At 42.9% G+C, this 23,123-nt stretch overlaps 3 protein-coding genes across 5 annotated transcripts; 2 read left to right on the top strand and 1 right to left on the bottom strand.

Annotated features, from left to right (window-relative positions):
- Nucleotides 1-397: 397 nt before the first annotated feature.
- Nucleotides 398-22,420, top strand: LOC113021372 (macrophage mannose receptor 1-like). 3 transcript variants are annotated; one of them, XM_026166014.1, is made up of 7 exons: nt 402-427; nt 11,657-11,819; nt 18,200-18,274; nt 18,589-18,972; nt 19,149-19,469; nt 19,580-19,671; nt 21,747-22,420. In XM_026166014.1, exons 3-7 carry the CDS (start codon nt 18,238-18,240, stop codon nt 21,873-21,875), a joined length of 963 nt encoding a protein of 320 aa, XP_026021799.1. In that variant the 5' UTR covers nt 402-427; nt 11,657-11,819; nt 18,200-18,237; the 3' UTR covers nt 21,876-22,420. The 3 variants fall into 3 exon arrangements, with proteins under 3 accessions (XP_026021798.1, XP_026021800.1, XP_026021799.1); XM_026166013.1 differs by lacking the exon at nt 11,657-11,819 and having other exon boundaries at nt 398-427; XM_026166015.1 differs by lacking the exon at nt 11,657-11,819 and having other exon boundaries at nt 398-427; nt 21,752-21,861.
- LOC113021362 (uncharacterized) lies at nt 1,737-3,912 on the top strand. Its single transcript, XM_026165991.1, has 2 exons — nt 1,737-1,887; nt 2,525-3,912. The coding sequence occupies exons 1-2, from the start codon at nt 1,766-1,768 to the stop codon at nt 3,762-3,764; spliced, it is 1,362 nt and encodes a 453-aa protein (XP_026021776.1). The 5' UTR covers nt 1,737-1,765; the 3' UTR covers nt 3,765-3,912.
- LOC113021383 (uncharacterized) lies at nt 4,038-5,519 on the bottom strand. Its single transcript, XM_026166027.1, has 4 exons — nt 5,404-5,519; nt 5,039-5,196; nt 4,816-4,948; nt 4,038-4,742 (listed from the first exon to the last, which is right to left on the bottom strand). The coding sequence occupies exons 1-4, from the start codon at nt 5,434-5,436 to the stop codon at nt 4,284-4,286; spliced, it is 783 nt and encodes a 260-aa protein (XP_026021812.1). The 5' UTR covers nt 5,437-5,519; the 3' UTR covers nt 4,038-4,283.
- Nucleotides 22,421-23,123: the final 703 nt, after the last annotated feature.

Genomic DNA, 23,123 nt, shown 5'->3' with positions numbered 1-23,123 from the left:
AAATGGAATACACTGGGGTACTTTCCTGTTTCATTTTGTCGCGGGTCAGGACTGTTTGGGTTTTGTTTGACAGCTACGATCTGTTGTTCCAGGCGGCAGCGTTACGGTTGCCATGGTTACAGGGCGACGCTCTCTCTCTCTGCGACTGTGTGTTTCCTGGGTGAGAGAGCGCCTTTTCGTTGTTGTTGTGCTAAGCTAACAGGCAGAATGCTACAAGCATAGCTCTAAAGAATGTAGCATCATGTTCAGTGTAGTCCGTGCTGCTGGGAGAATGGACTGCCATACACGTTATGTGTCTGTGAGCGCGAGGAGGGAGAAAAAGGGGAGTGGAAAGGTACGAGCAGTCATCGAGCAAAAACGGGAGCTGGAAGCATGTAAATATAATAATAACCACTGCAGCCAAGAAGAGTGCCTGACGAGCCCAGTTGTAAGTAAGCTATTAAGACTCGACTGTACACCGTGTTCGTGTTTTCCTCCGAAAACAACAAGTTCCGTTGGAGCAGCCTTTCAACGCCTCTCTCTGTCTGTCGCAAGAAAAGTTGACCCACACAACAAAGTAGAGCTATTTTTCGGCTACCAGCCGACAGCCGCCGTATTATGCTGGGCTTACACTGTGCGATTTTTTCAGTCGCGCGATTCAGCTCCTGCTCAAACTGTACGATTGACTCGCAGGGGTTAGAAGTTCATAGGTCACGATGCAGGGTCTCACACTATACGGCCCGATGCTCTGATGCGACCTGAGTGCTCACACTGTGCGTCCATAAAAATGAAGGTTATAACAGAAATTCTGTCGCTCGCTCTCCCTCTCCGTCTTTCACTCACACAGACACACCACCACCATCAACTTTGCTAAATTGCTAGTGAAAAACATTGGTCAGGCAGCTGTGATTGAGCAGCAGTGTAAATCCAACTATTTTCACGGTTGTTGTGGTCGTGATAATTTTGTGAGGCCACATCGAAAGGGCTCGGATGGTTCTACAGGTTGTGCCTCCATCGCTTGCTACGCCGTCTTTTTCGCTGACATTTGTGTTTGCGCGTGCGCAGTGTGGCAAACTGCGGTGACACCCTCACGACCAAGCGATTGATGATCGGGAGCTGGTCGTGAGGTGTCAATCGCTTCTCGTTACCCCACGTATACTACACGATGCACGACGCACGATGAAGGCCAAAATCGGGCCGATCGCCAAAACGATCGCACGACTCAAAAATCGGCTCAAAATGGGCCAAAAATCGCACAGCGTGAGCCCAGCATTAGTCAGAGGTCCCTTTACTACAGTTCAGAGTCGTGGACCTTCAGTAATAGTAATAAATCACACAGCAATAGTACATTCACATTGTTGTAAAAAGCATGATAATATTGTAGCGGGTCAGGGCTGTTCGGGGTTCTGCTTGTACAGTTATGTTTTGTGTATGTTGCCATGGTGACGGGTGACGCCCTCTCGCTGCGACGGTGTGTCCTTCCGGGGTCAGAGGGCGCCCTATGTGTGTTGTGGTTGCCGCCCTGAGCAGTTAGCTAGTGGCAGTGTGTTCTTCTGCAAATGTAATAAACGGCTGTGCTCCCTGGCTAGCTCACGGGAAGCAAGACCAAACGATACCTTCGTCTCCTCCTTGTCTGAACTCGCCACAATATATTAAGTAATCCAAAGTATTCAGAATACGTTACTGTCATTGAGTAACGGAATAGGTTACAGAATCCGGTTGTTCAGTGATGACGCGACGAGTCCGACGAATCCTACTTCCGGGTCTAAACGCTCCTGTGTTCAGTATGACACAATGCTGTGTTCCTGGTTGTTTTAACCAATCTGGCTCAAAACAACAGTCTAATCTGTCATTTTACCGGTTTCCTTGTGAAAAGAGAGAGAAGAGGAAGTGGCTGAAGTTGATAAGGTATGTTACAACTCGTAAGTGAATGAATAAATTTGTAAGATAAGAGCTAGTGGGCTCTTACTTTAGTTAGCTAATATAGCTAGTGATGAACAATTAAAACCCGCTACTAAAAGACAAACTGGCTTTTACGAGTAATTGTACTTATATAGACAATGGATTTTATTGTGTTTTTTTTAATACAAAGACGTTGTTGCATTTTTGAAGTCATTTTTATTTCTCCAAGCAAAGATTGAGAGCTAAGGGTCACTTCCCTATATATATGAACCTTAGTTAGCTTTCGACGCTCAGAGGAATAAAAATTACGTCCAAAAAGCGATGTCTATGTAAGAAAATACATTACAATCCCCAGCCTATGTGCCAGTTAATTACCAAAATAAAGACCTAACCAACAAATAGCTAGCAAAGGTTGCCAGTACTTATCTTTCTGGTAAGCTTAAAAGCAAATTAGTACAACGATGTGTAAGAAAAGCATCTGGACTTCTTTAAGTTTTAAGTTTCTTGAAGCTTCTCTCATCTGGATGAAAGAAGCTTCTCTCTATTATTTATCTCTATTTTTTTTTTTTTGTATTAATCATAACTAATGGAGGGCTAGCGTATGATCTGAAATTTCTCTCTGTCTTTTTAAACACTTCCACAGACGTGAAAACTTCACCCCAAACTGCAACTCAAGAGTCTGCAGTTGGCACTTCCCTCAAGGAAAAGCTGCGGGGCCAACAAGATTTGCATGGAACGACGGGAAGTCTTTTCAGTTCCCAGATGACCACAACCCTGTTAGAAAAAAGAAGAAAAAAGAGCAGGTCCCAGCTATTGGTGAAAATCAGAGTGAAATATCAGATGAGCCACATCATTCCAACAATGCAGCTACACAGACAGATACTGCAAGTTCCACAAGTTCTTCCCAAAGTCTTCTGGTGCTAGAGATTCAGAATGACATGCTAAGAATAGAGAATGAAAAACTTAAAAAACAAGTAGAGAAGCAGAAGCAGACTTTCTCATTCAGTCAAATATCTGACAATCCTGAAAGGGTCCAGTACTATACTGGATTGCCCGATGCTGCTTCTGTCCTGTTTTTAGAAGCGCTTCTTTCCAGATTTGATCTTAAATATCATTCTGATTGGACTGTCCAAATGATGCCCCTAATTGACCAGTTATTTCTAACCCTGATCAAGCTTAAACTTAATTTTGGTCATGAAGACCTTTCAATAAGGTTTAACTGCAGCAGAGGCACAGTAACTAATGTTTTTACAACAATTGTTAGTGCACTGTATGACATTTTGTATGTTGGCATGCTGGAAAACAACATTCCCTCGAGAGCCAAGAATCAAACATCACTGCCAGATTGCTTCCAACCATTTCCTAACTGCAGGATTGTGCTTGACTGCACGGAAGTTTCTGTTTGTAACACAGAGAGACTTGACACACAAAGTCATTTGTACAGCCAGTACAAAGGACGGACCACACTAAAGGCTCTAATTGGTGTGGCTCCTAATGGTGTAATAACCTTTGTAAGCAACTTGTACGGTGGAAGTGCCTCAGATAAGGCCATAACAGCTGACTGTGGAGTACTGCAACATCTACAACCAGGTGACATGGTCATTGCAGATAAGGGCTTCACAATTCGGGACATCCTACCAGAAGGGGTCTCACTGAACATTCCGTCCTTCCTCACCAACGGACAATTCACACAGGAGGAAGTGAACAACAACAGGAAGATTTCCTGTGCAAGAATACATGTAGAGCGTTCCATTCAAAGACTGAAACTTTTCTCAATGTTGCATCACATCCCACATCAGTTAAAAAAAAATATTAATAAGATCTTGAAAGCATGTGTGTGTCTTACAAATTTACAAACACCTATTCTCCATGAAATTGAATAAATTATACCTGTGAGAGTTCAGAGGTAAAAGTACATTGTGTCATTTTCTAACTACTTGTGGACCAGAAAACACAACTGTTGAATAAGTTTACTTTTATTATTTATAACTCCTAAGTGGATTGTTTTGTGTGTATACTCAGGATGTTACAACATAAAAACAACTTAGTTGCATAGTTTCAAATTGAGAATGGTCTCATTTGTGATTCGTATAATGTTTTACTCTGTTTTTATCAATGGCTTGTTACATTTTTCATTCCATTCCAGCTTCCTGATTACTGCCTAGTTTTCTTGCTATGCATTTTCAATTAAAATGAAGAATACCAGATACATGTGTTACTCTTTATTTTCAGGAACAGTTTGTCCAAAACATTTTATTTTTTCAAATCAAAAATTAATATAATTTAAGAATTTATCTGAATATATTTACAAAGTTACAATGACAAAAAATGTACAATTTCCAAATAGTTTTAAAATTAACTATAAACATTTGGACTGATAAATTACTCATGCTGATATGAATTCAAAGCTGCGATAAAATATGGGGTAAAAAAACTTCCCGGTAGAACGTTTCCAATGCTTCAATGTTAACAGCCCAAGTTTGTTCTCTATCCACATGCAAGATGAAAAAGTCACATGGAGTCCAAACAATAAAGTGACAGCTTTTCGCCCCTGTGAGATAGAGGTTGCCCTGGATCTGATGCCAGTAGTTGTGATTCTTTTTTAATACCAGGGAACCACTTGCCTCATCCAGCTGTAGGAAAAAGTCCTTACTTTCTGCAGCCTCCAATACAGTTTTGGCTCTGGCTGACCATGGGCATTTCACCTCAATGATGCACTCATTAGAGACAGTCCCATCTGGAGAACCACCAAGCAGGCCACTGTTAGATAAAAACAGTCCCCTCTCCTTGATAGCTGCACCAGTACAGTCAGTGTACAACTGCTTGGCCTTTGGCTCATGAAGGATCCCCCAATCACATGCCTTTGGGGATGAAAATACAACTTAGTCATAAAGGAATTCTTAGATGCACAGACCCTTTTTACTAACAACTTACTTTAGATCCTTCTGTCAGGTTGTACTGTCCAAGCAGAGTCTTAAATAAGGAAGGGGGGTATGAGCGCCGCTGGACTGCACTCAGGACCAAACCGAAGTTGCTGGCTGTGATTCTCTTCTTGCGATATGCTGACCTTTTATAAAGAAACACAAATTAAGAGACACAGTTAACTAAAATTTCCTACTTAACACTTAACAGAATTAATTTCAAAGCACTTTCTTACCACAATGCATTCTTCGTTTGCCCAACTGTTGCTTCCTCAATCTGTTTCTTCTCTTCGTCAGACACAGCCAGTGATGCCAAGAGATAACGAGCCTTGTCTTCTGCTTGGGGAAATCCCAGGTTCCTCAGCACTTCATCAAATGTCTTGGCTGGTTTAGCCTAGATTTAAAGCAAAAGGATTTTAAAGGTTTTAATGGAACCAAGAAATTTTGACCACAGAATAGACAAAGTCAGGTACAGAGTATATAAAATACATGTAAAAAATAAAGTGGGGACAGTGGAAGCAAACAGTCTGCTGTATGTAATTTACAAGAGTTTACATACATGTACAATTTATACCACATGTTAAAGTAAATATCAAAGTACCTGAGAGCATTCAGGACTCAAAATCCAACCCATCCCAGTAAAACGTTGCAATTTCGATAGGGATGCCACTGCCCATTCCTTGTCCTCCTGGGAGACAGGTCTTTCGATTCCAGCTGAAAAAAAAAAGCTTTTAGTAATCTGAATAAATAATAATTTTAGCATATAAAACACAATGCTTTTTAAAAAGTTAAGAAAATAATTATTATAATTAATTCAAAGGGCAAATTTTAAATAAATAACTGACCTTGTGTTGTTGAGGGTGTCATCACAGACACTCTCTTGGCAGTAATTTCTTCTGCTTTGCATGATTTTACCCTCTTCCACACACATTCCACGTCAGTGCGAGACACATTCTTCTCCACCCAAATCAACAATGCCGCCATATGATGGCACTTATCATTGCCAATCGGGCACTCACAGGAGCTGAACCTGACTGACTGACCCTCAACATGCACCTACATTGAAAGAAAGTTAATGCTTACCCTAATGATGTTCCTTCCTTCCTGATGTTGTAAACCTGCTCAACATTTGGCAATAAAACCCTTTCTGATTCTGATTCTAAACATTCTAACAAACACTTGCAGCGCTGCTCTGTGTACTGGTACCAGGTTAACTAGGCTAATATAACTGGTACTAGGCTAACATTACTAACTCTCCAAAACCTCCATGTTATGTAGATTTTCATCTTCGTTTACTTCCACTGTTATAGCATTGCTGTACGTGTGTGTGCTTTATGAAATACATCAGAATACAGAATATCTCATGTTTAATCGTCGGCTAGCTAGCTTACTCCTAGCTCACCTCAACATTGTAAATCTTCTTTTTCATGGATGCCTGGACACTTCCCTTTATAATTCCGCCTGGGAGAACGGTTACACTGACCACTTTACTAGAGTTGAAGGAATTAAGACCCTTTTTAACCCTAATTGGTACTTCGCTAAAGAAGGAGGTAATCGTGAACAAAGTCACTGGCTCCGCCATCGTTGTTTCTTGAGGAGCACTTAGACCCGGAAATACCTGCAACGTCATCCGTGACGTCTGACTGAACAACCGGATACATTTTGGGGCATGTATTCTGTATTCTGTAATGGAATACATTTTAAAAGTAACCTTCCCAACACTGCAAGTAGGAGTGAACTGCTCTATTAGGGTGATATGGTACTAAGTAGTATTAACAAGATATGATGGGCTTGATTATTTAAGACCTTTTATGTCAGGAAAAGGGTTTTAAATTTGATTCTGGATTCAATAAGGAGCCCAAGAAGGAAAGGAGAAATCCATCCATCTATCTTTCCCTGCTCCCAGATGGCCAAACGCCTCACCCTATCTCTAAGGGAAATGCCAGCCACCCTTTGGAGAGAGCTCATTTCTGCCGCTTACACCCTCGTTCTCATTCTTTCAGTCACTACCCAAAGCTTGTGACTATAGGTGAGGATGGGGACTTAGATCAAGTGGTAAATCAAGAGCTTCGCTTTTGCGGTCAGCTTTCTCTTTACCATGACAGACTGGTACAGCGTCTAAATAGCCATTCACCTGTTACACCGCCTATTTGTCAAGCTTCCTAGTCTCACGTTCAGCTGTTGGAGGGTGAGATCTTCGCTGTGGTATTGATGGTATTTTCCTGGGTATTGATATTGAATCTAACTTAAAGCAACTCTGTTGCTTGTGAAGCTCGCACACAAGAATTTCACTCACATGTACTGTACCAATGTACCTGCACATGTGATGTGACAATAAAAGTGATTTGATTTGATTTAAAATTCGAGTGTCATGATGACTCTACCTAAATCGTGTAATGAATGCTTCAATCTGCTCTCAGATGCTGCTGTTAAATTCAACATCATTTTGGTAGTGTTCTTTTTTTTAAAGACATTTTTAATGAGCACCCGCCAGCTAGGTTTTTCAACTTTTTTATTTCTCATGGTGTCTCATTTTGACACCACTGATCATGCCACTTACCAACAAGTTACACAAGTGACATCAGTGGCACTGTTTACAAGTTTTGGCATACTTAAGGTCCCTGAGTTGTTGACCTGTGGCTTTGTGTTTTATGGATTCATGATGTATTCTTTTGGATTTTTCATAGTATTCATGTTCAAGACTTATTTTGTCCCCTGTTTAAATTAGTGCTTCTGAGTTTGTCATCTTTGCTTTTAGTTCTTGGTTTCTCTTTAGATAAGAAGTTATTTCTGTTTCAAGTTAGATGGAAACATCTACATATAGGCAACTAAAAATTCTTCAAAATGTAAGAGAACTGTTTTTATTATTATTATTAATTTTGTTAGATTTTTTTAAATATCGGATGTTGGAATTAATTGTATATAACTATAATAAATTTGGTACAAAAAACCGAGAGAGGAATTTAGTTCCTTTTCTGCTGTCAGCTCAGCAGACTGAGGTAGCTCAGTCTGTAGAATTACAGTAGTAACAGGACAGGCTGTCATGTGTAGGCTGTGTGCAGGCAGGAGTGGTGGTAAGGAGGACCCAATGTACAAACACTCTGAGGCAGAAAGTAAACTCAAACTTTGATTTATTGCTAGATGGCAGACAGAGAACTAACAAAACTAAAAATACAAAAACTAAACTGAAAATAACAATAAACTGAACTGACAAGCAGACAGACCACACAGCATGAAATGAGGGTAGATCACAACATAGACAGAGGAAAACACAGAGCTTAAATACACAGAGGGAGCAATCAGGGAATGAGAGACAGGACGAAAACACAGCTGGAACAAATCAGGCCTAGTGAGACAAGGGAAGCAAAACCAGATACATTAACATAGGACAGACTTTTAAAGTAAAACAGGAAACATAACACAGAGATGCGGACTTAACAAGGGGATACAGCTGACAGGGGAGACAGAGCAACTACGAGCACAGACAGAAACCAGAAGGCAGTACTCTAACAAAGAAACCAAAAGATTAGAAATGATGAATAAGGGCAAAATCAAAGTTAAACAGCAATGACAACTCAAAACTCTGGGTCAATGACCCAAGTCTCCTTTTTTTTTTTTTTCCTTTCTTGTGTCCCGTTTGGATCTTTAGCCATCAGAATTGTTGTCTTAAGGCCAAGAAAGATGCCAAGCGGATTTATTTTACCAAGTGGATCATCATGGCCTTGCCATATTGGTCCATTTGATTGACCTTTATTATAATTATGAATTTATTTTATTTTCAGTTGCTACAAACGGGACAGACATGACTGGGGGATAGGACAGGGAGAAAGAATGAAAGAAAGAGAGGGAGAGAAAGAAAACCAAAGGGGAGAAGAGACGGTGAGAAGGGGGGGAAGAAAGAAAGAAAAACAAACAAAAAAAACAAAACACCCGGGTCACCTGTATGGAGAAAAAAAACAGAAGAGAAAGCAAACAACAAAGAGCAGCATAAAAAAAACCGGCACCATCACAATAAACTAGCTAGCAGTAGATATCAGTAGATACAAAATAATAAATGATATTGTGCAGCACGCAAGATAGACAGCGCACAATGTGCTTTGAGGCAGCAGCCAAGAAAGCTGTAGTCCGCGTATGTGAATACCCGTGTGTACACCTGTGTGCATACCTGTGTGGATCAGCATGGTTGCATTCCAAAGGTTTCTCCGTGTAACGATCTGCTAGGGAGTGTGGGGAGCCACAGCCCCGTCCTCCAGGGTATGAAGCAGGTATGGAGGAGATCAAAACTCCAGACATCCAGAGGCCCCCAGAACACAAGAGACCAAGGAAGACCAACAGAGGGGCAGCCGCGCCACTGTCCCAGAAAGAGCTGAGGAGAGTCCCAGATGAGGGCTCACTCAGCAGCCGCGGAGCAGAAGCCAGGGGGAGCTCCGCCGGCAGCCAGCCGTGCCTGAGTGACCGAGCCCCAGGCCGAGAGGCCGGGGGCACCCCACCTCCGAAGTGGCCCGAGCGAGCCCCAGGCTCCAGGCCCCGATAAGCGGCCGCCAAGGAGTGAGCCGGTGTGTACCCGGACGCCCACCCCCAGACACAAAGAACCACCAACGCACCGACACCTGAGGGAGTCCGCCACTGGCAGGGGAAGTGGTGGTGGGTGGAGATAGGCCTCCAAACCTTGGAGGGCCTGAGATGTCCCCAGAGAGGTGGCGTCTGATACCCAACCTGACATATAGACACAGACATACAGGCACACACAGACACAAACATCCATTCCCACCCTCATGCTCTCATATGCACTTACTCCACACTCAACCAACGTGGAGACAGACATAAAGATACGCTGTACACACGATCACACTCCCCAAGTGTACTCTACGAACCGGGTCTAGGTACCCTTGCCCCTGGAGGGGGGAACTGCACCCAGACCCAGGTGGTGTTACCCTTTTCCCTGCGGTGGGGGGAGGCAGACCGCCCCGACTCCGCAGCAGCAGGGAGGCCCCACACTCCAGACTGCAGTCGGACGGCCAACTCCTCCTCCTAGCCCCCCCGCTCCAGCAGGCCGCAGAGAACGGGGGTGAGAGAAGACTCCAAACCTCCCTCCACCCGCTCATTGTAGTGTTGATGCATGTGTGTTCTAAGGTGCAATTAAAACCCAGGAGGGCATGGAGCAACTACGAGCACAGACAGAAACCAGAAGGCAGTACTCTAACAAAGAAACCAAAAGATTAGAAATGATGAATAAGGGCAAAATCAAAGTTCAACAGCAATGACAACTCAAAACTCTGGGTCAATGACCCAAGTCTCCTAACACAGGCACAGAGATGAGTCCATAGTCAGAGGCCATAAGATCATTTGTAACCTTCACTAGTGCTGCTTCAGTATTGTGATTACTTCAGATTAATTATTATTCTCATTAATTAATGGGAGTACTTCTTTCAGCAGTCCTGTACTTGGCTCTGACAGACATGTTGATGGCTTGGAGGAAGTGATTGTTGAAGTTAATTAAGAAAGATCAATCAGAGAAAAAGAGTCAAATAAATATCAGTAGCATTAAAGATGTAAAGGATTTATCTGTGGGAGGTTATGAATTTTTTTTGATGGTTAAAATGTTCTTTGGAAACAAATTCATGAAGTGCCAGAACTAGTGATAGTTGGATAATGTAGTGATAAGACTACACACCTTTGGAGCGGGAGTTCAGTTCCCACCCAGTTTCCAGTAAGGGTCCTGGCTAAATCCCCCATGCTAAAAACCAAGCCCTGGAATGGCGTGGCTACATCTGCAGCAGGGACGCAAAACATTTCACTCCATGTTGTACTTTGTATGATTGTGTATGTGACAAATAAGGCTTGTTTGTTAGTTAAATTATAGGATCAACTGAGCGCTGACGTTTTGTCAGCTTACAATTATAATTAGCTACAGTGCTGAAAATAAACCTTTGGTTGGTCTCATTATATTCAATCAGCGATGAATTGTAAGATGTCCGAGCTTTATGGAGGGTTTTTCTTTTTAATAGAGACACTTCTAATTGCTACTTTAGCACTTCTGATTTTATAGTCCAGTAAAGTCACACTAAATACATTCAGCAGCCTCTTTACTAGGTATGCCTCTTCAACTGCTTGTTAATATAAATATCTAATCACCCAATCAAGGGTCAGCATTTAGGCATTTAGACGTGGTGAAGAAAACCTGCTGAAGTTCAAATTAAGCACCAGAAATAAAAGTGATTGAGAGTGACATAGTAGTTTATACCTGACAGGCTGGTCTGAATGTTTCAGAAACTGCTAATCTACTTGGATTCTTTCAGACAATTAGGATTTACTGATGGTCTGAAAAAAAATAAAATCAGTAAGCAGCAGCTTTTCTGGGTAAATTAACCTTGTTGATGTCAGAGGTCAGGCGAGAATGGACAGACTACTTCAAGCTGATAGCAAGGTAACATTAAATTGAATAGCCACTTGTTACAACTGAGGTACAACACTGACCTTGTTGAAGCTATGCCACAAAGCTCTGAAGGCAAAAGGGGGTCCAACCCCATACTAGAAGGTATATAGGCATGTCAACTAAGACAGCCTTACAATATCCAGAGCCTTCAGGAAACTAGCGTGAACCTCCTCCTCCCTAGGGGCCCTGCCACTAATGATTTAACTGCCTGAGAGACCAGGTAACTGTCGGTACCTATAGCTGCCTCTGAAGGCCCATGGGCTACCCAAGCCTGAGCGGACTCCTTCAACCTGATGTTCCCTTCACCTCTGGTGTCCACCATCTGGTTCAGGGATTATTACCATGACGGGCACCAACCACCTTGTGGCTGCAGCTCCTTTAGCAATGGAGGTGCTGAACATGGTTCATTTGTCCCCAGTCTCCCTCAGAATGCTGTTGAAGCTCTGCCGAAGGTAGGAGTTGAAGATCTTGTGGACCAGAGCCTCTGTCATGCGTCCCCAGCACACTCTCACCATACATTTAGGCACGCCAGGTCTATCCATCATCCCTCTCCCACCTGATCCAACTCACCACCAGATTAGGTTAGTAGTTCACAATTAAGCTTCTCTCTTCACCTGAATGTCCGGAACATATGACTGCAGATCTGATGCATCCATCCATCCATCCATCCATCCATCCATCCATCCATCCATCCATCCATCCATCCATCCATCTTCTTCTGTTTATCTGGGGCCGGGTCGCGGGGGCAGCAGCTTAAGCAGAGAAGCCCAGACCTCCCTCCCCCCAGCCACCTCCTCAGCTTATCCAGGGGAATACCAAGGCGTTCCCAGGCCAGCCGAGAGATTTAATCTCTCCAGCGTGTCCTGGGTCTGCCCCGGGGCCTCCTCCCGGTGGGACATGCCGGAATACCTCACCCAGGAGGCGCCGAGGAGGCATCCTTGTCAGATCCCTGAACCACCTCAACTGGCTCCTTCAATGTGGAGGAGCAGCGCCTCTACTCTGAGTCCCTCCCGGATGGCCAAACATCTCACCCTATCTCTAAGGGAGAGGCCAGGCACCCGTCGGTGAAAGCCCATTTCCGCTGCTTGTATCTGCGATCTTGTTCTTTTGGTCACTACCCACAGCTCGTGACCATAGGTGAGGGTAGGGACGTAGATCAACCGGTAAATTGAGAGCTTTGCTTTTACACACAGCTCCCTCTTCAACACAACTTCACCACAACTTTATCTTTGAAGATGCCGCCAGTAAGGATGGCTGCCGTCGCTCGGTGTCCTCCTCAACTTTGCATTCTTCTTATGTTCGTTATGTTATTTCTTAGTTTCTTTGCAGCCTGTGATGCTTTTATCCCCTATGATAGACAAACTCTCCTGAACATTCGACAAAACTCAAAAACCAACTTTTTTGTGAATGGTGGTGACTCACCTTTGCTACCTGGGCAGAAGAAACACCGGAGAAAAAGGGGTAAAAGAGCCAGGATTCGGGTCAGGCTGAGAAAAAGACGACATCGCACCCCGCTTGCCAGCATTCTTCTAGCAAACATAAAGTCCTTGGAAAACAAGCTGGATGAACTAAGGGCCAGGATAACTTTCCAAAGGGACATTAAGAAATGCAATGTCTTTGTTTTCACAAACAAAGACATTTCATATTGTCCCTGAGGAGCTCTCCATTAACCGCCGGGACAGAACAAAGGACTCAGGTAAATGTAGGGGAGGTGGCATGTGCGTAATGACCAACAAACGGTGGTGTACTGATGTACAGACAGTTTCGTCAGGGTGTTCTCCTGATTTTGAACACCTCATGATCAGATGCAGACCCTTTTATTTGCCCAGGGAGTTTACAGCGGTATTCTGCACCGGACGAACTGTTTGACATTATCGACCGGCATGAAGCGTTACACCCGTAGCTTTTATCGTGGCTAACGACTTTAATAAAGCCAACATGAAGAAAGTTCTGCCGAAGTTTTACCAGCATGTAAACTTTCCAACCCGTGGTCACAACACCTTGGACCATGTTTACACTCTGTACGCACATGCCTACAAAGCCCACCCCGACTGGCCTTTGGCAAATCAGAACACTCCTCTGTTCTGCTGCTGCCAGCCTATTGGCAGAGGCTGAAAAGCGACCAGCCCATGACGGTTCAGTTCAACGGTGGACCGACCAATCAGACAGCACCCTGCGTCACTGCTTTAGCATCACAGACTGGGAAATCCGCTGCTGACAACAACATCAACAATTATGCTGATTACGTAACAGACTTTATTCACAAATGCACCAATGACGTTGTACCGAGGGCTATTGTACGAACCTATGCCAACCAGAAGCCGTGGGTTAGCGGAGAGGTCCGCGCAGTGCTCAGAGCACAGACTACAGCCTTTAAATACGGAGACCCAGGTGAATGCAAAACATCCCGGTATACACTCAGGAAACCAATAAAGAAGGTTAAAGAAGGGCAGTACAAAGAAAAGGTGGAACTCTGCTACAGCAACTCCAACACCAGGAACATGTGGAGTGGTCTGAAGACCATCACAGACTACAAGGGAAACAGCGGCAGAGTGAGGGAGGTAACTGCTTCTCTACCTGATGAGCATGTGTCTTCACAGACATTTTTAACCTTTCCCTGCTCCAGTCTGCTGTCCCAAAATGTTTTAAGAGGACCACCATCATCCCTGTCCCTAAGGAAATGAATGTGAGCTTCCTAAATGACTATCGCCCAGTAGCACTCACCTCCATTGCCATGAAGTGCTTTGAGCGTATAGTCAAAGCTCACATCACATCTTTACTCCCTGCTTCACTTGATCCGTTCCAGTTTGCCTACAGGCCCAACAGATCTACAGACGATGCAATAGCAGTTGCACTTTACACTGCCCTCTCTCACCTGGACCAGAAAAACACATATGTGTGGATGCTGTTCATAGACTACACCTCCACCTTCAACACCATCATACCATCCAGACTCGTCATGAAACTCCATGACCTGAACATCAGCTCCTCCCTGTGCAGCTGGATCCTGACACACAGACCTCAGTTGTTTCGGATCGGCAGCAACAACTCATCCACACTCACACTCAGCACAGGTGCCCCCAGCGATGTGTGCTCAGCCCCCTGCTGTACACGCTGTTCACCCACGACTGTACAGCAACACAAAGCTCCAACACCAATGTTCCCTCTAAGCTGCGCGTGTGCGCAATTGCGCACTGCTGGCACGGTCTCTACACTCAGAAAATCTGCATTGCGCACAAAAAAATCTAACCTGAATTGAAATTAATAATATTTTAACAATTCTGTTTTGCAGTGTTAGTCAGTAAGTGACTGGCTGCTCCCGTATAGGATTAGAACGATGCCACCTTATCCCATAGTCCAGCCAATAATGCGATTTACATTCGTATACACGCAGCTAATCAACATCGTTGACAGGCTATGACAGCTAGCAAAGCGGCGTGACTGATGTGGAGTGAAGCCACGTTAATGACAACGTGTACAACCATTGGAGATGTGAGCAGGAGAGACGGAACAATTGACAGAAAAAGTGTGAACTTTATACCAGTTTTCAAATTGTGTTGATCGGCCACGTAAAACCAGAGTTATGATAAAAATTATAGGGAACATTGTCCAACACCATCATCAAATTTGCAGACGACACTACCATCACCGGCTGCATTTCTGATGGAGATGAGGCGGTATACAGGGCAGACGTAAGAGTCCTGACATCATGGTGCTGCAACAACAACCTGCTGCTTAACGTCAGCAAAATCAAGGAGCTCATCGTGGATTACAGGAGACTGCAGAGAGGAGGCCACACCTCCATCCACATCGAAGGAGGAGAGATGGAGAGAGTCAGCTGCTTCAGATTCCTAGGCATCAACATCAGCGAGGCTCTGAGCTGGTCACACCATGTTGATGTGCTAACAAAGGCAGCAAGACAGCAGCTGAGAAGATTCAGCATGAACCTCAGAATACTTACAAACTTCTATCGATGCACCATTGAAAGTATTCTGACTAGCTGCTTCACCACCTGGTATGGCAGCTGTAACGCTCTGGACCGCAAAGCTCTGCAGAGGGTGGTGAGATCAGCTCAGTGGATCGCCAGGACTGAATTGCTAGCTATGCAGGATCTCTGTAGACAGCAATGCATGAGCAAGATGCAACAGATTCTCTCTGATCCCAGCCACAGACGTTTCATGCTCCTGCCATCCGGCAGGTGGTTCAGGAGCATCCAGACCCACATTACCAGACACAGAGACAGTTACCCACAAGCCATCAGACTTTTGAACTGCTGACATTCCATACACACAACTACACACTCGCTACAATTACAGGACTTTGCACACTACCACTTCAACAAATGCCACTTAAATGCTCGTTGCACAACTTTGCACAAACTTGTAAATACCACCTTGTCTTAATTCTCTAATATTATTACTTTGTTTTTCTCCTTTTCTCCTTGTCATTGTTATTAATATTATTATTACTACTGCTAAATTCTGTTATTTTCTCCTTAATAAACTGCACACTCTCTATATGCTCATGTAAGGCTGAGGAGCACGAGCCAAAAATTTTCATTATGGATAAATGTGGCTACACTGTTTATCTGTACACGACAATAAAACTTGAAACTGAAACAGACCGGTGCAGCATCCGCATCACTGCAGACAAGAAAGCCTAATTTCTGCTGTTCAGTACTGAAGAAATGTAAACTTTTACAAATTATGCCAAATCACAAAGCACTTTGCTGTGTCTCTAATAAAACCTCTGTAACTTTGCTCTGCTTCACTTCAGCGGCATCAGGTAATGTTCATATGTTGATTCATGGATTTCTTCAGTTTTTGATCTACTGCAGAATATTTTCAAGGTGCTTATCTGCTATAAAAAGCCTGGCCAGGAAAATCTCCTTCATATTTTTCTGTGTTTTATCCTCAATTACTCTGACACAAAGGCATCTGCTGTGATGCTTGCACCTCTGATTAAGTCTAACAAGTGTCAGCTTTGTTTTAGATTTAAAAATATGGATATGTACTGATAAATGATCAGAATATATAATATTTCTGACTGTCTGAGTCAAAATTGAATCCAATTAAATCGGGACCTTGTCATTCAGAACCGAATCAGTTATAGAAATCAAATCGATACCCAGCGCTAGTCCAAAACTGTAAGTGGAGCCACAAAAGAGAAGATGAACATATCCACAAAGGTTTTTATAATTACTATATTCATAATGTATTTAAATAGATTTATAATGCCAGAGCCACGTCCTGAATGTTGAATTTTATGGTTCTTGTTCTGCTTTTATTCAGACATTATCACAACATTGCAACACATCATTTTCATATTGTCTTTTTTGTATTCACATTAGCTTTGATATGTTTTATTTGTGTTTATTCTATGGACTGATTTTTACACACATCCAACTAAACCTGTCACTGACAATACATTTTCTGAACTGAACTTCAATTTCCATTTCCTAGTACAATCTGGACAAATGTTTTGCTTTCTTTATTATTTCCCAGCTATAGTTACTATTTCACAAATCAAGTTTTTGATCTATCTACACTCAACAAAAATATAAACGCAACACCTTTGTTACTGCTCCCATTCCCCATGGGATGGACGTAGAGACCTAAAATTCATTCCAGATACACAATATAACCATCCCTCCCAAACAGTGGTCACAAATCAGTCCAAATGTGTGGTAGTGGGCACATCTGCTATATTGAGATAATCCATCCCACCTCACAGGTGTGCCACATCAGGATGCTGATCTGACATCATGAGTAGTGCACAGGTGTACCTCAGACTGCCCACAACAAAAGGCCACCCTGGAATGTGCAGTTTTTTGCGCTATTGGGGGTCTGGGGACCCAGAACCGGTCAGTATCTGGTGTGACCACCATTTGCCTCATGCAGTGCAACACATCGTCGCATGGAGTCTGTCAATTGTGGCCTGTGGAATGTTGGTCCACTCCACTTCAATGGCTGTGCGAGGTTGTTGGATATTCGTGGGAACTGGTACACGCTGTCGTATACGCCGGTCAAGCACATCCCGAACATGCTCAATGGGTGACATGTCCGGTGAGTATGCTGGCCATGCAAGAACTGGGACATTCTCAGCTGCCATCTGCCCTGAACAATGTGAACCATGATTCATCCGTGAAGCGCACACCTCTCCAACGTGCCAGACGCCATCGAATGTGAGCATTTGCCCACACAAGTCTGTTACGGTGACGAGCTGGAGTCAGGTCAAGACCCCGATGAGGACGACGGGCATGCAGTTGAGCGTCCCTGAGACAGTTTGTGCAGAAATTGTTTGGTTGTGCAAACCAATTGTTCCAGCAGCTGTCTGGGTGGCTGGTCTCAGACGATCTTGGAGGTGAACCTGCTGGATGTGGAGGTCCTGGGCTGGTGTGGTTACACGAGGTCTGCGGTTGTGAGGCCGGTTGGATGTGCTGCCATATTCTCTGAAACGCCTGTGGAGACGGCTTATGGTTGAGAAATGAACATTCAATGCACGGGCGACAGATCTGGTTGACATTCCTGCTGTCAGCATGCCAATTGCACGCTCCCTCATTGCTTGTGGCATCTGTGGCATTTTGCTGTGAGACAAAACTGCACATTCCAGGGTGGCCTTTTGTTATGGGCAGTCTGAGGTACACCTGTGCACTACTCATGATGTCAGATCAGCATCCTGATGTGGCACACCTGTGAGGTGGGATGGATTATCTCAATATAGCAGATGTGCCCACTACCACACATTTGGACTGATTTGTGACCACTGTTTGGGAGGGATGGTTATATTGTGTATCTGGAATGAATTTTAGGTCTCTACGTCCATCCCATGGGGAATGGGAGCAGTAACTAAGGTGTTGCGTTTATATTTTTGTTGAGTGTACAATACATAGTACACCCTTTACTAAGCTATGAGTTTCAGTGCGGTACTGTTACAGTATATATTTTTACTTCCCCCACAGAAAATATCATACCGGAACAGTGTGTCTAACACTGCATCATGAAAGAGACTACAGTTATGATGATGCTCCTGTCAGGTCAGTTTGAATTATTTATTTCCACTTCATTTATTTTCATTGTTTTAATTGCACAAAGAAAACAAAATGTGTGCATTTGTCTATGATTTTTTGACCACAAATTATAAATTGAGTTTGTTTTCAAATGCTTCGAAGCGCACATTTGTGGTCAGTGATTTGACTGCACTCTGACATGTCACCCATTTTAGCTGTTTTTGCTACTAAAGACACCAAACTAAAAAAATTAATTATGTGTGTGTGTGTGTGTGTGTGTGTGTGTGTGTGTGTGTGTGTGTGTGTGTGTGTGTGTGTGTGTGCACATATCATTTCCACAGGACTGTTTTACTTACCTGGCTATTTTCCTCATCTTTACAACCTTGTTGAATATGGAAGAGACTGGACCAGAGCTCAGGAATACTGCAGGAACAAGTATACTGACCTAGCCATTGTACATAATGAGCAAGACTTGGCCAAACTGAGGAACCTCACAGAAGGGTTTTCTAATGTGTGGATTGGACTTATACCTGACACTGAAGCATGGAAGTGGTCTCTGGAAAACCAGGATTACTATGGTGAAGGGGAGACTGAGTTCAGGATGTGGAATGACGAGGAACCCAATGGTTTAGGACACCATAAAGTTTGTGCAGCAATGCTTAAAAATGGGAAATGGGCAGATGTAGAATGCAACAGCCAACTGCCATTCTTCTGCTACAATAAAAGTAATTAAATACAATATGCATACTGTATATCAGTGTCCTGATTATTATCATGACTATCATTGTAATCTCAAATGGAGGTGATGAATAAGTAACACAGATGTATAGTTCATTTGCATTCTTTGGCTGAGCAGTGAAGTTAGACCCTTACTTATGTTTCTTTGCTCAAATGTTTTCAGACACATCACGCTTCATATTTGTGAATATGAGTAACACCTGGGAGGATGCTCAGAGCTACTGCAGAAAGAACCACACTGACCTTGCCAGTGTGAGAAACCAATCTGAGAATGAAGAGCTGAAAAAGATAACAGTGAGTTCCTACACGTGGATTGGACTATACAGAAATTCCTGGAAGTGGTCGGATGGAACTGCACAGTTATTACACAACTGGGCTCCTGATAAACCATCCAAGATAGCCACAGATGCATGTGGGACTATATTTAAAGGCAAGTGGGTCAACTATCGTTGCGGTGCAAACTGGTACTTTGTCTGTTATACTGGTGAGTTCTGATTTTACTGTATTTTTAATATATTCTGATATTTTCTTTAGTCTCAGAAGATCGTTACATCACAGCATTTTTTTTCCCTCATTCTTTTTTTATAAACTCAGCACTCAGGGAGAGGAAGGTGCTGAAGATTAAGCTGAAGAAAACTGACCCCTCTGTGGAAATGGAGGACCTGGAGGAGGAAATCTTGGAAAAGGTCATACCTGAGTTTCAAATAATATTTACCTATAATGAAAAAAATAAACGTTTTACTCAAAGAAAGTCTTTATAACAGGTATGTGATATCAAAAATAAGACTGACAGCAAAACCGACATGAAATGAATCTTTTTTAAATAGATGAATATAGTAATAAAAATAATGATAATTCAAAATGTTATCAGGTGCCTCAGCATTTTTCAATTTAACGCAGTTAGCAGATCACAAAATATGTGCCCAAAACTGAAATCTGGGGCCACTTCCTGTATTGCAAGTGGCAACAAGGACCAGAGACAGTTCAGTGCATACTGCATTGCAGTCTTCAACATCTAAGTGAAATGCTTAAGGTCTTCTTGAGACTTTAGGATGAGAGTGAGTCCAGTCCAGTTTATTGTTCAGATAAACACCAAGGTACCTGTAGCTGTCCACAGCCTCAATGTCCATACCTTGGATGTTATTTGTGCCTGCGGAAGTCTACCACCAGCTCCTTGGTTTTATTAGTGTTGATCTGGAGGTAGCTCAGCTGGCACCACTCCACAAAGTCTAGGGTCAGATCTCTGTACTCCTTGTCGTCCCCATCAGTGATGAGGCCGACTATTACAGAGTCATCAGAGAACTTCTGCAGGAAGCACTGGGTGGAGTTGTGGGTTAAGTCTGCAGTGTAGATGGTGAAGAGAAACGGAGCCAGAACCGTTCCCGTTCCCTGTGGGGCCCCCGTACTGCAGACGACCCTGTCCGACACACAGCCCTGAGTTCTCACATACTGTGGTCCGTCGATGAGGTAGTCCAAAATCCAGGTAGAGAGGTGATGGTCCACACCTGAGTTCTCCAGCTTGTCCTTCAGGACTGTGGGCAGGACGGTGTTGAAGGCACTGGAGAAATCAAAGAACATTATTCTCACAGTGCTCCCAGCGGTCTCCAGGTGAGAGAGGGAACGATGCATGAGGTGAATGACGGCATCATCCGCTCCAATGCCAGGCTGGTAGCCAAACTGAAGAGGGCCCAGTGATGAGATCACCAGGTGCCAAAGCTGAGCCAGGACCAGCCGCTCCAGGGTCTTCATCAGGTGGGATGTCAGAGCCACTGGCCTGTAGCTGTTGAGGTCCTTGGGGCATGAGGTCTTTGGCACTGGTACAACATAGGAGGTTTTTACAGAGCTGTGGGACTCTCCCCAGCCTCAGGCTCAGGTTGAAGACGCACTCCATCACCCAACACAGTTGGTCTGCGCAGGACCTGACAACCTTTGAGCTGATACCATCTGGACCCGCTAACTTCCTGGCTTTAATCCTCCTCATTTCCCTCCTAACCTGGGTGGTGAGAAAGACAGGCTGGAGCCTTGTGTTGAGTTGTTTTGGATGCTGTTGTTGGGGATGGAGAGGAGTGAGCAGGGTGAGTAGAGGAGGTGTGAAGTGTCAGAGGTGGAACAGCAGCAGTGGGGGTGGGTGAGTTGAAGACTGCCTCATGGATGTGAAGCTAGTCAGAGCCTTTAACACTGTCTTATTTTGACTGAGCATAAAGATATGACTCGTAAGTGGGAAATAGATACCAATTAACACCTCACCATAAAAAAAGATCAGAATAGAGGTGGAAACCGTTCGTGAACCCCTAAGGGGAAACCACACCTATGCACGGCACAGGGGATTTGCCTCCAGTTGTGGTGTGCATTGAGGAAGGCAACATATTTTACACGTTTTCTTCATTTCGTCACTTTTTTTATTCATAGATCTGGGCAAACTGCACAATAAAGCTTATTTGAAAAGTCCAGTATTTGAAAAGTAAAATCTTACTGCTAAAAATACAAAACTGATTTTAGTAATAATCTTTTTATAGAAGCCAACTAAAATATTGAAGAACAAACATTATTTACTGAAAATGTACTTAAAGTACAGTTTTGTTAATGTGTAGAAAGTGATATTTAAATGTCATCATTATAATTACATGTTCATCAAGTGATGAAGCTCTTTCTTTACCTCTAGGTAAATGATTTATTAAAACGTTTTCCCACAGACAAGTCTCATTAATCAGAGATATTTAAAGATTCAACAGGATATTAATGAAGCATTTATGTTTCACAGTTCAGACAGAGACTGACAGAGCATGGCCTGAGTGGAGTCTTCAAACTACAATGGGTGAAGCAGCCTGATGGGAAGAAGCATGTTGAAGAAGAGGAGGAAGTAAAAGAGGCAAACTGTGGGGTCAAATAAAACATTTCATTATCCACATTTGATTATTGAATTCTCCTATTCAGGACATATGTTTAATTGGTTAGGTTAATATTCTTACAGTAAGGTACAAGTTTTTACTTTAGCAATGAAGCTTATGCATAAATTCAATAAGTAAGATCAGTCATCAGTCATCTGCCTGCTTTCTTGGGTGTTCAGCTGCTTTTCTATTTACATGTCTACTGCTTTCTCACGCTGTCAATCTCAATACTGACATCATTACTTTAGTCCAATCATCTTTTCACCCTTTTGCTTTGAGCCAATTAGCCTCTGCTTCGCATGCTTTAAATCTCAGCTCTCCATTGTTCTTTTTTTAGACTTTTTTTGTGCAGCCTGCCTCCTCCCCATCTCCACCTCAGACACCTCAGACAGAGCTCTATTCAAACCTCAGTCTTCATCTTCACCACCACCACCATCTAGACTCCAGGGGGCCGTGTCCTAAATCCTATACTGGTCCACTTGATTGTCATAGTTTATTAGGTTTTAAAAAATATATATATTATTATTATTATTATTATTATTATTATTATTATTATTATTATTATTATTATTATTATTATTATTATTATTATTTAGAGTTATTACAATCAGAACAGACATGACCATGGAATGGGAAAGATAAAAGAAAAGGAAAAAGAGAAGTTGGGAAGAAAATTAACAGAAGGAGAAAAATGGAGGAGAATAAGGACAGAGAGAAAAGACACTGAAAATCTGCTTCAACACCTTTTTGAAATAAAGATGTATTGATAAAAATAAATATAAGCAGCCAAGTACATTTGTTTTTAACCAGAAAATATTTTAGGAAACGGTTTGTGAGCTGTCAAGGATGATGCACACAACCAAATACAGGATTTAACACCTGGCCCTACAGAAGGAATAATAGTGGTGTTGTGGATGCATAACAATTTGACCATCTTAAATGTTGTTAGTCTTTCATATTCTGCTTATGCTGTAATGCTGATGACTTAAAGACAGAAATTATAGTCCACAAACCAGCTGCTGACATTATTGACGTTATGTGTGAGAATAAGTTAGAATACATAGATAACTCTGTATCCAAAGGACTTAGAATGTCTTTCATATTTACTGACAGTCAGGAGAGTCAGGAGAGACTCAGATGTTGCCTAAGTTGCCTTTTATTTTTTGGATTTCATGAACTTACTTTATCCCTTTGAGTAATATTTAGAAACATATGTTCATATGGCAATATAAATTCATAGGTGGTAGTTC

This window comes from Astatotilapia calliptera, chromosome 4 (genome assembly GCF_900246225.1).
Source record: "Astatotilapia calliptera chromosome 4, fAstCal1.2, whole genome shotgun sequence".
Classification (NCBI taxonomy): Eukaryota; Metazoa; Chordata; class Actinopteri; order Cichliformes; family Cichlidae; genus Astatotilapia; species Astatotilapia calliptera.
This window is presented reverse-complemented; position numbering and strand designations above follow the sequence as displayed.

What these genes read in the sequence shown, in the direction of transcription:
- LOC113021383 (XM_026166027.1), bottom strand. Translation starts at nt 5,436, where the DNA reads ATGGGTTGGATTTTGAGTCCTGAATGCTCTCAG. An exon ending in TGAGTCCTGAATGCTCTCAG is followed by an intron (nt 5,197 to 5,403) that starts GTACTTTGATAT and finishes CTTTAAATCTAG; the next exon opens with GCTAAACCAGCCAAGACATT. An exon ending in ACCTGACAGAAGGATCTAAA is followed by an intron (nt 4,743 to 4,815) that starts GTAAGTTGTTAG and finishes TCATCCCCAAAG; the next exon opens with GCATGTGATTGGGGGATCCT.
- LOC113021362 (XM_026165991.1), top strand. Translation starts at nt 1,766, where the DNA reads ATGACACAATGCTGTGTTCCTGGTTGTTTTAACCAATCTGGCTCAAAA. An exon ending in AAGTGGCTGAAGTTGATAAG is followed by an intron (nt 1,888 to 2,524) that starts GTATGTTACAAC and finishes ACACTTCCACAG; the next exon opens with ACGTGAAAACTTCACCCCAA.
- LOC113021372 (XM_026166013.1), top strand. Translation starts at nt 18,238, where the DNA reads ATGAAAGAGACTACAGTTATGATGATGCTCCTGTCAG. An exon ending in ATTCTTCTGCTACAATAAAA is followed by an intron (nt 18,973 to 19,148) that starts GTAATTAAATAC and finishes AAATGTTTTCAG; the next exon opens with ACACATCACGCTTCATATTT. An exon ending in GTACTTTGTCTGTTATACTG is followed by an intron (nt 19,470 to 19,579) that starts GTGAGTTCTGAT and finishes TTATAAACTCAG; the next exon opens with CACTCAGGGAGAGGAAGGTG.